Source organism: Amblyomma americanum, chromosome 11, assembly GCF_052857255.1.
Source record: "Amblyomma americanum isolate KBUSLIRL-KWMA chromosome 11, ASM5285725v1, whole genome shotgun sequence".
Taxonomy (NCBI): Eukaryota; Metazoa; Arthropoda; class Arachnida; order Ixodida; family Ixodidae; genus Amblyomma; species Amblyomma americanum.
Window position 1 is genome coordinate 48,948,880 of NC_135507.1, and position 15,758 is coordinate 48,964,637.

The window sequence follows — 15,758 nt, forward strand, 5'->3', positions numbered from 1 at the left end:
GCCAATTCCTTTCCTCAACACCAATTTTCAACAATGCGATTACGGCTGCATATTGTGTATTTGTACATAGTGTTTATTACCCCCTACTCATCTCCTTTCTTACTATCGTTCCTCCCCCTTTCTTTCCGTCTTTCTGTCCTCTCCTTGTCCTTGTACTCCACCTAGTCGCAGGTCCGATGTTTCAGGTTTCGATGCAAAGATGCCGCGGCTAGCAACATCTTTTCCTTCCTTTGTTATTTTATTAATAAATAGCCACTAACAACAACATAACGGCTGCATATTGTGGCGCGCATTTGTCTAATCTCGCGATCGAAACATACGTGCATGTTTATCCAATTCAATCGATAAGTATTCAAAACTCAAGGCAGCAAAGCATATAACGTGACTGTAAAACTTGGCTGCAAATATGGCCAAAAATACGGTATATACGACGGCGTCAATGTTTCTGTCTGCGCCCGGCGAAACGAGTGCTCTCAGGGCGCCCACTGTGACCCAGATTCGGCGAGCGCCTGCTGCAGGACGCCCCATCAACGGAAACGGTCGGCGCACAGCTCTCGGTAGAAAGCGATGGCGGCGGTCCCGTCCAGGGAGCGGGGCCACTTTAGCCCACTTCTGTCCCTCCTCGAGAGCGACTCGTTATTAATGGCCACATTAGCGTCGCCACTTCTTCAGCAAGCGAGGTTGGCTGTTTGTTGCTCCTGAGGTGCTGTGTACTCTCTTGTTTACTTGTTTGCGGCATGCCTGCCTTCCTGTCTGCATCGCGAAGAGATTGAGCCCGATCGGTCACCGGCAATCATCCCTGGTGCCAAGGCATGTCCGGATTCGTGCTCTCTTTTTTTCTTTACGGTTTTGCTTCCTACACGTAAGGAGGGCTTGCCATGCATGTTATAAAAGTGTTACCTCCTCGATGCCGTTTTCCGTCACTTCCTCTAACACATATCCGTGGCCAAAGCGTATGAGGAACCAGTAACGCCACCGTTTCTCCTTGGACAGTAATGCTTTCGCATTCCCACACGTAAACAGTCTGAAGTGTCTTTGCCGAATTTTTCTCCCCTGTTCATCAAGAATTCGTGCGTCGTTCCATTTGTTACTGCATTATCTCTACTACACCCCATAATGCTTATTTGAACCTAACTCTATGTACCATATGTACAACCTGGGGCTACAGCCTGAGACTGTTACCATGCCTTTCGTTTCTAAATAGCCTCTTCTCTTTGTGAAACATAAAATTCACAGGGACTCCTAATCATATTATGTGCATCAATGCAACAGCATTCGCTGCTCTTGATCCCTTTTCACTTCTCACGACGGCACTTGCCTCCAGCCAATGAGTGAATTTTATGACCGCATTAGAACCTTGGTTACGAGGCGTTTAAAGGCGCAGAAACTGTCCCTCTTATCGGTGGACACCTCAACCACGCTGTCGAGAAAGCGATAAAGGAGGAAGCAAAATTGGGAAAGGCGAAAAGTTCCCGTGCAGACGGCTCCCGGCTAATTTGGATCATCTTGGTTTCTTTTTCCTGCCTTTCCTCTCCTCCTCCTCCTCCTCCTTCTTGGTTTCTTTAGCGCAGGTCATACATTCCACTTTCTGGCCGACCTATTTGCCCATCTAATCATTAAACTTATCTCTCTCCCTCTCTATCTCTTACGTCGCAGAATACACGGGTGTGTTTTGCTTATTACATCCATTGAAACAGCCGCCGTGGCCGGGATTCGAACCCGTGTCCTCGTGCCCAGGTGCCGAACGTTAGTGTTAACATTAAACAAGACACGCGTACAAAAACCCCCAACTCAAGCTCCTCACGGGACTGCGACGAGTGAAAGAGAGCGTAGAGTCAGCAGTAGAAAGAACGCGCGTTACCGGAGCTGCGCGACGACCACTAACAATGTCCCGCACGTGCCGGGAGATGATGGAGTGCTCTCGGCGGCAAAGTAGGTCATTTGGAGGGGGAGGGGGGGAGAGGAGGGGGGGGGGGCGAATCTGGAGCCGCTCGGAAGGCGGTACTGCTAAGACTACACCGCATTTCGGACAGCACAAGAGAAAAACACTGGCCACAACCTCTGCCTGGGACATTGTGGTTGTACAGCAGTCCAATACACATAAAGAAGAAACGCGAAACCCTAGGAAAGAGCTCCCCTCTCACCCCCCAAGTTGTCGCCGTAGGATAAAGTTAGGCCTAGCTCCAAGTTATGCCTAACTCACTCTCGAAGTTGGTAACTTCGCGGCCGTCGTCTGCTCCGAAGCAAGACGAGACGACGGCCACGTCGTTATCAGCGCTCCAGAGTGTCGTCTGCTTGGAAGCAGATGACGCGCCATCCGTAGTAATGCGACCGCCAGCGCCTTTTGACGCGCCGAGTCGATACCTTGTTGTAAAGGATGAGTTACTCGGACGAAAGAAAGACGACACGGGCGATGCTACGTGTGAATTTTTTCCTTTCTTTCATATAAATCGATATTCGCAGAAAAATAGTCGATGAAAACGTGGCTCGATTCAGTGTCGGAGCACGTGCGATGATTGAGTGCGACCGTGTGAGCATATATCGTCGTCATTAATGTACTGTACTGAACTGTGCGAAAATGAATAAATTCCGAAAGTGGCGGCCGCGGCGGCTGCGTTTTTATGGTGGAAAAACGCTAAGGCACCCGTGTGCTGTGCGATGTCAGTGCACGTTAAAGATCCCCACGTGGTCAAAATTATTCCGGAGCCCTCCACTACGACACCTCGTTCTTCCATTCTTCTTTCACTCCCTCCTTTATCCCTTCCCTTACGGCGCGGTTCAGGTTTCCAACGATATGTAAGACAGATACTGCGCCATTTGCTTAACAAAAACCAATTATTATTATTATTATTATTATTATTATTATTATTATTATTATTATTATTATTATTATTATTATTATTATTATTATTATTATTATTATTATTATTATTATTATTATTCGGAAAGTGGCGTGCTTGTATGCGTGCAGAAAGGAAGGGGACGAGTTTTGTTAACATTATCGATTTTACATAACCTATTTTAACAATATGCATCTGGTTCTATCCGTAAGATTCTCGTACCTTATTTTTTATTCTGTAGTCACATTCAGGTATAGGACAACGCACACTGGTAGCAGCCGCGGTGTCTCAGTGGTTAGCGCATTCGGCTACTGATCCGGAATTCCCGGGTTCGAACCTGACCACGGTGACCGCGTTTTGATGGAGGCGAAACGCAAAGGCTCCCGTGTGCTGTGCGATGTCAGTGCACGTTAAAGATCCCCAGGCGGTCGAAATTATTCCGGAGCAGTCCACTACGGCACCTCTTTCTTCCGTTCTTCTTTAACTCCCTCCTTTATTCCTTCCCCTACGGTGCAGTTCAGTGTCCGCCGAGATGTGACAGATACTGCGCCATTTCCTTTCCCCAAAAACCAATTTTCACCAATTTTCAACGCACACTGGCAAACAGTTTGTTAATCGTTACACTGCCGCATGCCTTAGAGTAACGTGGATTCAAAGCTGTCTGGGCGATATATAAAGACATCTTCTCTACTTTTGCAACCCGCCAATTTTTCAGGGCAGACCAATTTCTTCGATCGCATTCGCAAAACGACACGATGTAGTTTTCCCGTACGAACCGTGACAGACGAGCTTGGCTGCGAACCACCGTGCAGACGAAGACGTGTGGTATGCGTGCAATGGCAGCCAACCGTCTATCTATCCTGTTCTCAAAATTGAACGCGACAGCTCGCGTATTCGCCGAGTACAGGCTACTCGCCTGACAGCTTCAGGGTATAGGATAATATTCATGGGGAGATATAAGTGTTACATCCTTTGTTTAGGATATCTTCCTGAAACCCATCAGTCTATAGTTTGTCCAATATAAACGTAGGCGAGCGGAATTGCAGGCCCTGCAACCATGCAGTCAGATTTATGACCGTGAAATGCTCTTTCTCAGCTATTTTTACATCCTGCGTTGCTACCTATAGTGAGTATTGTGAACGTCGCATTGTTTTTATCATCTACAGAACTTCTAAAGGTGGTAGGAGTGAGTTAGTTGTGGGTGTCACGACCCGAAGCGAAGCATGGTTATGAGAGACGCCGTATCGGCATGCTCCGTATTAATTTAGACCACTTGAAGTCGTTTAACATGCGGCGAAATCTCACATCACAGGGTCGTTTTTGTGTTTCTTCTCCATCGAAATACGGCCGCCAAGGCCGGGATAATTAATGCCCTGAATTGAATGCTTTAAATGTTGTCATTCAACCCAAATGCAAGATCGGCATATTTTCATTGAAATCAATTGAGATATATAGCCGCCGCGGTCGGAATCGAACCCGCAACCTGGCGATCAGCAACCGAGTGCTAAACCAAGTGGGTCACCAAGGTGGGTCACGTGCGACTAAGTTTCACCGTGTAGCGCAAAAAAAAAGAAACAAGCGGATTCACATGCACTTTAACAGGCGGTGAAACAACTATTAGCCCTCATAACACAATCAACTAATGTAAGCCCACATTCGAAAAAATGATGGGAATACAGCTGGTTTAAAAGCAAGCAAGCAGAAGGGTAGGAGCCAAATCGTTTGTGAAACGTATGATGAGTTGCAGACAGTAGATGGAAATACATTTAAAAATATTTTAGGACAGCCATAAATAATATGGGGCCAGATGGTACCCGCCACGATTCTAATTCAAAGAGAACTCTTTAATTGTTCGGCCATCTGTCCTACAGGCTGCATTTGGTAAAGAAGCCAACGGGTCAACTTTGCTACATTCTGTGTATGCTCACGTTGATCTTTCACTTTCACTTTGTTTATTTCGCTTTTTGCCATTACAGAAAGCGTGGGTGACGAAATAAAAGCGGTTCACAATAACCGCTTGACGGGCTTCGTCACCCGAAAAAGTCGACGATGACAGCAGCGGCAGTTCTTGCGGCATACAAATAACAATTCACATCTCAAACAATACAGATTCATGCAGTTCAGGTTGGTTTGCAAACAACTGGCTTCATTTTTCATGATGATGACGACGACGACGACGATGATGATTATGATGATTATGATGATATGCATGATAAGCTATAGCTTTGCCTCTGTGATTAAGCCTGCGGAGAGTCAGTCCACCAAATAATTCCACGACGCCCTAAATTTACGCTCAAGCGTAAATTTAGGGATTTAATGGCTAAATTTACGCTCAAGCGTAAATTTAGATTTTACTGGCTAAATTTACACTCCTGTAAATTTAGCCAGTATAAGCGCCTAGCTAGAGCATGTGCCCCTATTTTAGGTTAAATTCATAAACTTAGGGAGTACGCCCTATACGTACCGGCGTTCTCCTCTACACGGGATTACCTCGAAAACACTGGTCTCTGTTTTCCGTCCTGAAAGTCAGTCATTCACGGTGTGCCTTCTTTCTCAAAAACCATCAGGTTTGCATAACAGGTTGGGGTGTACAGTGCCCGGTTCCTTTCGCATCCGTACGGTGCATTTTTTTCTTTTTATTCTTTCTTTCCTCCTTTCCTTCCTTCGCTTTCAATCTTTCTTCCTTTGCTCGTCTTTCCTGTTTAATCTATCTTTCACAGCATCCCAATCTGAGACAACCGAAATAAGCCTCCTCCGAATAGTCAACCAACCAATGCTTTCGTTTTTCAGGCTCTCACATCCATTTATTACAGTTAAGTATAACGCCAGGTGAAGCTTGAATAGTAGAATAGATGCGTAGCAACAGCAACTGAGGGCCGGCAAAAGGTGACCTCTTACAACGGCACGTTTCGATGGGCTAAGAGCACGCCGAACCGCATTACGCCTCTTCCCTGATGAAGCTATCAATTTCCTTTACGCTACCACAAGGCAAACTCGTCGTGTCGTGCTCCAACCAAGGAAACAATAAAAGAACGCCCATGAAGCTCTAGCATCCGCATAAAACGAACCCCTCTTGATGCACATACTTTCTTCTCTCTATGAGTTGGCCGTTTTGTTTCGAGTTTAGTTTGCCAAGGTGTCTTTCCACTTTTCAGACTCACCCCGCCTGCTCACGCAGTACCCCCGTTAATGGCTGCCCTATTTGTTCAGGTGCAAACACTCCGACACGCACAGCTGTCAGCCCTTATTCAGGCGGCCCACTTAAGAGATGTCACCCTCAACGCTCTGTTGCTGGCAGCTCCGCTGAAGAAGACAGTGATCATAATGTGGCACCTAGATCTGAGCGGACGCCCTTGCATTTGCACATTCTGGTCGTCAAAATTGTTTCGGTACCTCTCTCTCTCTAACCCGCCGCGGTGGCTCAGTGGTTAGAGCGCTCGGCTACTGATCCGAGTTCCCGGGTTCGAACCCGACCGCGGCGGCTGCGTTTTTATGGAGGCAAAACGCTAAGGCGCCCGTGCGCTTTGCGATGTCAGTGCACGTGAAAGATTCCCAGGTGGTCGAACTTATTCCGGAGCCCTCCACTGCGGCACCTCTTTCTTCATTTCTTCTTTCACTCCCTGTACCCGCCGCGGTGGCTCAGTGGTTAGGGCGCTCGACTACTGGTCCGGAGTACCCGGGTTCGAACCCGGCCGCGGCGGCTCCGTTTTTATGGAGGAAAAACGCTAAGGCGCCCGTGTGCTGTGCGATGCCAGTGCACGTTAAAGATCCCCAGGTGGTCGAAATTATTCCGGAGCCCTCCACTACGACACCTCGTTCTTACTTTCTCCTTTCACTCCCTCCTTTATCCCTTCCCTTACGGCGCGGTTCAGGTGTCCAACGATATATGAGACACATACGGCGCCGTTTCCTTTCCCCCCAAAAAAAAAACCAAAACGTCTCTCTCTCTCTCTCTCTCTATATATATATATATATATATATATATATATATATATATATATATATATATCAGTCGTATTATGCCTTGTTACGGGATATGGTTGAGGCAAGCCGCATGGTGCTGTCTCATGTTCGCTAGAAAAAAAAATAATGAATTTCGCGCGAATGCGCTTCCGTCACTTTCACATTTTCGTCCACTGGAATGACGAGAGCCCTGGAAGATTTCTTTTGTTTGCATTACTTTCGCCATCACCGCACATCTACTTGCGCGCACACAACACGAGAATCGCAAGTTCGGAATCCAAAATTCAGGCAGTCCTTACGTCTGGCTACTGACCTCCCAGGACCCCTCTGAAGTCGATTACTTGTTACCGACTCAAAGCAGCCGGGTCTATATACTCTAATCCTTGTCGGCAAAGCAAGAGGAAATAATCTGAAAAAAAAAATACGATAACCCCTATCAGCTCTAACCGCACCACTATGGCTCAGGAAATCGTTTCGCTGCCATGCTTTTCCTTTATTTTTTTTTACTTTTCCTGGCCAGCTCTGTCCCTTTTGTACTCGCGCCCAACGGGGGCCATCGCCAAGGATCGCAACCCAGTGCTCACTTTTTAGCTCTTGCGGCTTAGCCTGCCACTGGCAGACGTTGCACAAGGCTGTGTTTTTTTGCTTTCGTGCTCACTTGACGTTGGGGAAGCCTTACGCTATATCGCGGCTTAAGGCCTGATCCACTTAGTCCCACCAAGCAATTGAGTCGAGAAAGGGGTTTCTGCTGTTACTTCGATCTGGAGTCTCTACGTATCTGTATGTGTTTTTGTACGTAGGTTGTCTACACGCATGCGCTGTTCCTGTCATTGTCCCCAGAGCTGACATCCTTAATAATATCTACGTTGGATTGTCCAAACCAGTTTTTGCGTTTAAATAGGCTTCTCTGGGGATTTCGCTGCTCAATGAAGGGCGCATATTGTGTCCGTCAAAGCGTTGTTGTTGTTGCTCCTGTCTCAGTGACATGACACATACCCAGGACGAGGGATAGGCCAAGGTTCAGTGAGGAGAGCAAAAAAAAAAAGAGGCTAACCTGTAGCCAAGCTAATGGTTGTGCTTTGGGTGATATATCCGAATAATTAAAGAGCAAGTGGAAAGAAAAAAAAACAAATTAACGGAAAAGAAGATCAGGGAACTGAATACATGAAAATTACTATAGGATAAAAGTGTTGCTTTTATTTATTTCTTTCGTCTGCGTTTTCTTCAACTCTCTTTTTTTTCACTTTCATTTATTCGTTCTTTCTCTTCTTGGCGTTTTTTTTCTTTTGTTTCCGTCTTCATCATCATCATCATCATCCGCCTGTGTATGGCCACTGCAGGACAAAGGCATCTCCCATGTCTCTCCAATTAACTCTGTCCTCTGCCAGCTGCGGCCACCCAACCCCGCATACTTCTTAACCTCATCCGCCCACCTAATCTTCTGCCGCCCCCTGCTACGCTTGCCTTCTCTTTAAATCTACTCATTTACCATTAAGGACAAGCGGTTATCTTGCCTTCACATTCGATTCCTGCCGCGGCGGTCCAAAATTTCGACCACCTTGGAATCTTTAACTTGCACTCACATCTCACAGTACACGGGCCTCTAGAAATTGAATTGGTTTTTTGGAAATTGTTTGTTGGGGAAAGGAAATGGCGCAGTATCTGTCTCACATATCTCGGCGAACAACTGATCCGCGCCGTAAGGTAAGGGATAAAGCAGAGAGTGAAAAAAGAAAGGAAGAGGTGTCGTAGTGGAGGGCTCCGGAATAATTTCGACCACGTGAGATCTTTAACGTGCGATGTCAGTACGTGTTCGTGATTTAAGAAAAATATTTTGTTACGTTCTATTTAAATAGCTTATATTATAGAACATATAGAGCATACATACAGAAAGAACAACTTTATTTGGCAGTTACGCGGGGGCTGGGCAGAATATAGAAGGAGACAGGCCTTTGTCCACGTGTGTTATGGAGTGGGTTACTTCAGCCTTAGCAACCCCGCACTCTCACTCCAGTCTCCCCCACCCACTCCTCCGCACTCCTAGCCCGAGCAACGAACAACTTACTGCATATGGCAAAACGACAAAGGCCCGCCTCCTTCCCTTTTCTGCCTAGCCTCTGCTGCAGCGCCGCAAAAAGTTGACTGCCAGTGTAGCTTGCTCCTTGGAGGACTTTCCCTCAAAGGCTCATCCTGACTTGCTTTCATTGTTGTTCGAGAAAGAAGAAATTTTAATCAAACTGCTCTTTTGTACACCTTTTCTTCCACAAAATCACATAACTTTTAACATTGCGTTTGTTTAAAACCCTGTATTTCGAGGGGGCTATCCGGTAATACCTATGAGCCACTATACCCCATATATCTAATTCCATCTTTTCGTTCTTTCCCGATTCATTTCTTGACCATTTTCTTAACCATCTCCATTAATACGCCAGCTGTTATAGCAAGAATCTTACGAGATCTCGCAATCATCGCCCTCCATGAAACGACGTCATCGCATTGCAATGTGACATGATCCATTGTTAGGGGTCACGTGACTAATAGTTCCAATGACGACCCCGTGAAATAGATCATACGACACACAGGTGATGCTAGTAAGGCTTAAAGATACGAGGAGGACAAGTTCTACAAAATTTCTCTTATCAATAAATGCTGATTGTAAGACTCCGTTTGGATATATGATTATGTTTGTTAGGTTGCAAACAAGGTATTCGTTGTCGAGAATTTCCATCGAGGGAACATTTTTTTTTCAACCACTCTATGCAAACTGATGACGCTCAAACAACAAGCGACTCAGTGATCACCTGTAGCCCGGCCTCAGAGATCAGCAACCCAAAAAAGTCTCTTGGCGTCAGCATAGTTTCCTTCTGAAAACAACAGCTGTCGGCAATAGCTGTATTTCATTTGTTTACCTTTTTTCACAGGTGGAACTTCCGTTTCCGGTGAAAGCGGCGCCTCTTTGCCATTAGAACGTGGAACTCGCTCCGCACAGGCCTTTAGTTGGTAGCCAGTGTTCTTTTAAATCCCCACCACATTGCACGCACGTCCATTGCAATTTCTTCCTCTCTCTCTCACCAGCTTCGTTTTTTTCGCTGTCGGCCATCGCATGTGGCTTTGCTGCAACACGAGGACGGAGACTTTACAGCGGCCTCAAGTCACCGTCGTAAAAAACTTGTCCCGAAAACTACCTACTCGAGCCCGAGTAATCTCATTTCGAAAACGGGAAAGGCCAACCTCTGCGTTGTTTCGTACCGTGGCGCTATTGCATGCACGTAGCGTGTCACGTTGATTCCACTAAGTTTAGCGCAATTCCCACCAACAAACAATTTCCTCGTCTTTTTGTAGCACTCGAGAGGAAGTGTGTTTTTGTGTGCACCTTACACAGATGACGTGATTATCGTAAAGTTTGTGTTTACAAAGCCTATCCAACAGTGAAGGAAAGATCAATTTAACATTGTTCATCACCGTGTCTGCCGCCGCGGTGGCTCAGTGGTTAGAGCGTTCGGCTACTGATCCGGACCTCCGGGGTTCGAACTAACCGCGGCCGCCGCGTTTCGATGGAGGCGAAACGCTAAGGCGCCCGTGCGCTGTGCGATGTCAGTCACGTTAAAGATCCCCAGGTTGTCGAAATTATTCCGGAGCCCTCCACTACGGCACCTCTTCCTTCCTTTCTTCTTTCACTCCCTCCTTTCTACCTTTCCTTATGGCGGGATTCGGGTGCCACCGAGATAAATGAGACAATTACTGCTCCATTTCCTTTACTCAAAACACCAAAACCAAACCACATGCTGGCGGCCCGTGTTCTATGCCATGTCAGTCAACGTTACTGGAACTGCTCCAGTAAAGTTGATGTCAGTGCGCGTTAAAGAACCTCAGGTGGTCGAAATTATAACGAGCCTTCATCACGGCATCCCTCATAGCCTGAGTCGCTTCGGGATGTTAAACCAAAAACAAATCATTAAAAAATCTTTACTGTGCCAACAGAACGGTCAGGTAGAAGCCACTATGCTTATTTGTTTCCCTTTGCACAAACCCAGAGCCTTTATAGCAACGCGACAGCAGTCGACGTAATTCTTTGGCAAACGGTTTAAATCGATTCGACAAAGCCATGCTTCTCAATTATGTGTTTTTGTCTGAGCTCGGAATGTGAACATTAACATTTACACAAGTTTCCAACATGATACTGTCTTGTCATTTAATCTTTTTTTTTCGTCTTGTGTGTTACAAAGAGATCACACAACATTAAAGACTAAGTAGAGCGAGGTACCCCTCTCCTCCCCCGCTGATAAATTATTGACAGAGAGACACGCCACCTTTTGGCGCCGTCTCTAAACTCATACTTTCCCGAACCCGGTTATGTGTAGTCTTTATTATCCTGTACAATATTCAAATGAGTGAGAGGACATAGTAGTAGTAGGGCTAAAAAACAGGGACGATAGGATAGAAGACACCACAGGCTCTTGACATCAACTGACTTTACTCTCGAAAATACCGCGCATTTATGCGGGACAATCAGGTGCCAAAAAAAATCAACAATGAAATCGCATGCGTGACAGCACTTCCTGATACAAGAACCTCAATTCTTTAGTTGAAAGACAAACAATCGGTTTGCTAACACATGATTGTCTTTCCACGTGTATAAGAAAGACTTCCAATACCTCCCGTTCCTTCTGGTCTGCGTTTCCGTATATCACACCTGTGTGCTCAAAAAAAAGAAGTACAAGTGACTTCATTACGTTTACACTGTTTTCAGTGTGCCGCCAAGTGTCCAGGGCCTGATATAGCAGCTCACAGATTCTTGTGCTCCATGAGGTGAACGTTAACACAACGGCCAGTTTGGCCGATACAGCATTTTCCTCAAGACAGCGGAATTCGATAGACCACATTGGTCCTGAGCACATTTTCCTCCCAATTTTAACACCAGCTAGCCCAGCTTTCTGCCTTAAATTCAAATGAGTGCAAGCTATGTAACGACAAATCGGATCTCAACCATATTCTTTATATATGCCCTCTTCGCCCCCAAGAGAAAAAAAAATAGTCACTTCAGCAGTGGGAGGCTTTCCTGCTCAGCTCCGATCTGGAGACTCATAGATCGTCCAACTGGCGGAAGACGCCGCCAGGAGCCAAGACCTTCTAGCCTGCCACGATGAAGCACTATAATCGCCTGCTGTTATCAGTTGAGTCAGCTGTCCAAGATTTCGCCCCCGGCTTTCGGGTTTCAGTGCGCTTTTGGAAGCGACCATTGGTTTAGTTATAGGGGCGGTATTGATCATGATGTTGTTGGTTACTATGATGATGGTGATGATGCTGGTGTTGTGTTCTCACAACCATCGCAGAGACCGCGATACTAAGTGCGTTTTTTTTCCTCGCCGCAGTGGCCGACTTCACGCAGCAACTGTCCAATCTGCACTCCCACCACGCCGAGGAACTGCAGCTTCTCGTCGAAGCATTCCGGAAACGGAACTCAGAACTGCGGAAGGAACGGTGAGGTCATCCCTACTCGGGACCACCTATTGTTCTCGCACGGCATTCTCTACCAGAATGGTGAAAAATCCGATAACTAGCTAGAGTATTAATTGCCCTGGCTGTTTGCCCGTAGAAGGTCCGGGATCAGGCTTTGTCTAGCAGATATTTAGTGGCTGTGCATGAAATTCCTTGTCTACTTTTTAAGCCCTTGCTTTAGAATTGTTTCGGCTACAATTAATTTTATTCTATTAGAGCGTTATCTCAATGACAGACTTTTCGAGGGGTAAACTTTGCAACCGAACGTTTCCGAGCTCTCATCGCCTTCAAACCAAAGACAGTGTCATACGAGCAGACCTCAGACATCTTACATCAGGAGGAGCTTGTAAAATGTTGAGGTTTGGAGAGGCCTTTAGCACATGCCACACATAAAACCAGTTTTTCATTTTTTTTACAATAGTAGCTGTGAATGCTATTTCGTCTATGATAAATGGCGTTGATGTCTTATGTCCTTACAGGAGACTCTCACGTTCGCCCAATTTGTCGTTAGTTATGCTATCCAGTTGCATCCTCATTCGTTCCAAGCGAAGACAAAAGTACGTTACGCTAGAAAGTACATTACAGCTAAAAACAAAAATCACACTTTTTCTTCTGTCTAGAGGAAACAAATGCCAATGACAACTTAATCCTACCCGTGTCATTTCCCTCTGGGTGCGTCCAGTCTCAAATCCAGCCTCAAAATAGACCGCAGATTTCACTTCCTCGGTAGTGACCTCGACCTAGTCCGCATACACCCTGAAGCAGGGTCATCCGAAGAAGTTTCCGTTCGATCATCAGATATACGGTGAAGTATTTCACTGCTGCATATTACGACGCATACAAGATTTGCGCTGCGTTGCTTACACAGGTTTTGTTTAAGCCATATACGAGCATGCTAATCCTTGTTGAGCTCGGTCCATAACAATCCATGCAAATCCTGCTTTACAGGCTCACTGCATACAAAACAAGCGCGAACGACTTGTGCTTTATCTCTTCAGCGACCCTCGGAGGTTATCTGTTGTGAATTTTCTCTATCATTATTCTGCCGCCAGGACGTATTTACTGTGCACGTACCAGAAGGGCGGCGGGGCCACCTTTTGTTTGCCCCAAAATAAAAATCCTAGATGGTGGCCGGCGACAAAGCAAAACTATCTTTTATTGACTAAGCTTTGCAACCCGCCCAATTGCTAAATATGAAACAAGGACGCGTCGATGCACTGCGCGCCGCCTCGTGTTCATATTATCGATTACACCACCACCGCGCGCCCTTGACGACGGCTCTTATTAACGTCGTCGGCACCGGGACAACTGGCCACTCATACGGTTTGACATCCGTAAGCTGCACTTCAGATGCGAGGGACGCCGTAGTGCAGTGTTCCGAATTAACTTCCACCCTGTGAGGTTTTTCAATACGCACCGACATCGCGCAGCACACGTGTACCTTTTGTATCTGAAAAAAATTGAAAATTCGTTTCTTAAGACAGAAAGTTGCCCAGCAATTGTCTCACATCTCGGTGGACACCTGAATCACGCCGCGCCGCCGCGGTGGCTGAGTGGTTATGGCACTCGGCTGCTGGCCCGAAAGACACGGGTTCGATTCCGGCAATGGTGGTCGAATTTCTATGGAGGCGAAATTCTAGAGGCCCGTGTACTGTACGATGTCAGTGCACATTAAAGAACCCCAGGTGATCGAAATTCCCGGAGTCCTTCACTACGGCGTCCCTCATAGCCTTAATCGCTTTGGGACGCTAAACACCCATAAACTTGAACCGCGCTGTAAAGGACGGGAGGAAGAAGGGAGTGAATGAAGAAAGGAAGAAATAGCAAGGCGGAAATATGGGCGAGTTGGAAGGTGTTCAATTTTGCTCACGGCGCAACGAGAACGGGACACGAGATGAAAGACTGACTCCGGTGCAGGTTCTAACGTGATGCCTCGTTTTGTTTATGGTTTAGGGTTTATTGCGATTAACGTCTGAAAGCGGCTCAGGCTAAGAGGGACGCCGTAGTGAAGGGCTCCGAAATAATTTTGACCACCTGGGGTTCTTTAACGCACTCCGACATCGCACAGTGCACGGGCCTCTAGAATTTCGCCTCCATCGAAATTCGACCACCACAGCCGGAATGGAAACTGCATCTTTCGGGTCAGCAACAGAGAGACACGGGTTCGGTCGACTGCAATTATTTCCCATTTCCCTTTTTTCGGCTCCTTCACCTCTGTTTTTCTTGGCGCTGCTCACCTGTTCACTCAAGCCGAAACATTTATGACACCTTACCTTCTCTCACAACCTCTTCCTGCACCTCCTCCACTGGATCAGAATGCGAAAGCATTTGCTCTCGGCTACCCGCTGCAATGGCTGAGTGGTTAGAGCGCTCGACTACAGAGCCGAAGTTCGAGGATTCGAACCTGCTCGCGGTGACCGCGTTTCGATGAAGGCGAAACGCAAAAGGAGCCGGAGTACCCGGGTTCGATCCCGACCGCGGCGGCCGCATTTCGATGGAGGCGAAACGCAAAAGGCGCCCTTGTGCTGTGCGATGTCAGTGCACGTTAAAGATTCGCAGGTGGTCGAAGTAATTCCGGAGCCCTCCACTACGGCACCTCTTCCTTTCTTCTCTCGCTCCCTCCTTTATCTCTTCCCTTACGGCGCGGTTCGAGTGCCTACCGAGATAAGTGAGACGGTTACTGCGTCATTTCCTTTCCTGAAAATAAATCTTGTCTTTCCCGCTGGGTCCCCGCCGTGGTGGCTCAGTGGTTAAGGCGCTCGACTACTGATCCGGAGCTCCCGGGTTCGAACCCGACCGCGGTGGCTGGTTTTTTATGGAGGAAAAACGCTAAGGCGCCCGTGTGCTGTGCGATGTCAGTGCACGTTAAAGATCCCCAGGTGGTCGAAATTATTCCGGAGCCCTCCACTACGGCCCCTCTTTCTTTCTTCCTTCTTTCACTCCCTCATTTATCCCTTCCCTTACGGCGCGGTTCAGGTGTCCAAAGATATATGAGACAGATACTGCGCCATTTCCTTTCCCCAAAAACCAATTATTATTATTATTACTTCCCGCTGTGCGATGACAGTGCGCGTTAAAAATCCCCAGGTGGTTGAAATTATTCCGGAGCCCTCCACTACGGCACCTATTTCTTCCTTTCTTCTTTCACTCCCTCCCTTATCCCTTCCCATACGGCGCGGTTCAGGTGTCCAACGATATATGAGACAGATACTGCGCCATTTCCTTTCCCCAAAAACCAATTATTATTATTATTCCCGTGTACTGTGCGATTTCAGTGCACGTTAAAGATCCTCAGGTGGTCGAAATTATTCCCGAGCCCTCTACAACGGCACCTTTATCTTCCTTTTTTCTTTCACTCCCACCTTTATCCCTTCTCTTACGGCGCGGTTCAGGTGTCCGCCGAGATGTGAGACATACTGCGTCACTTCTTTTTCTGCAAAACCAATTTTCATTTTA

The 15,758-nt window shown here is 46.9% G+C and overlaps 1 protein-coding gene across 6 annotated transcripts in view; it reads left to right on the plus strand.

Moving 5' to 3' along the window:
• Window positions 1–15,758, plus strand: part of Stacl (SH3 and cysteine-rich domain-containing protein) — a 348,123-nt gene that overhangs the window by 232,063 nt on the left and 100,302 nt on the right. For all 6 annotated transcript variants that reach the window (XM_077644121.1, XM_077644119.1, XM_077644120.1 and 3 more), the window contains one exon: window positions 12,176–12,284. In XM_077644121.1, coding sequence (XP_077500247.1) covers window positions 12,176–12,284 — 109 coding nt within the window. The remainder of the gene's footprint in view (window positions 1–12,175; window positions 12,285–15,758) is intronic.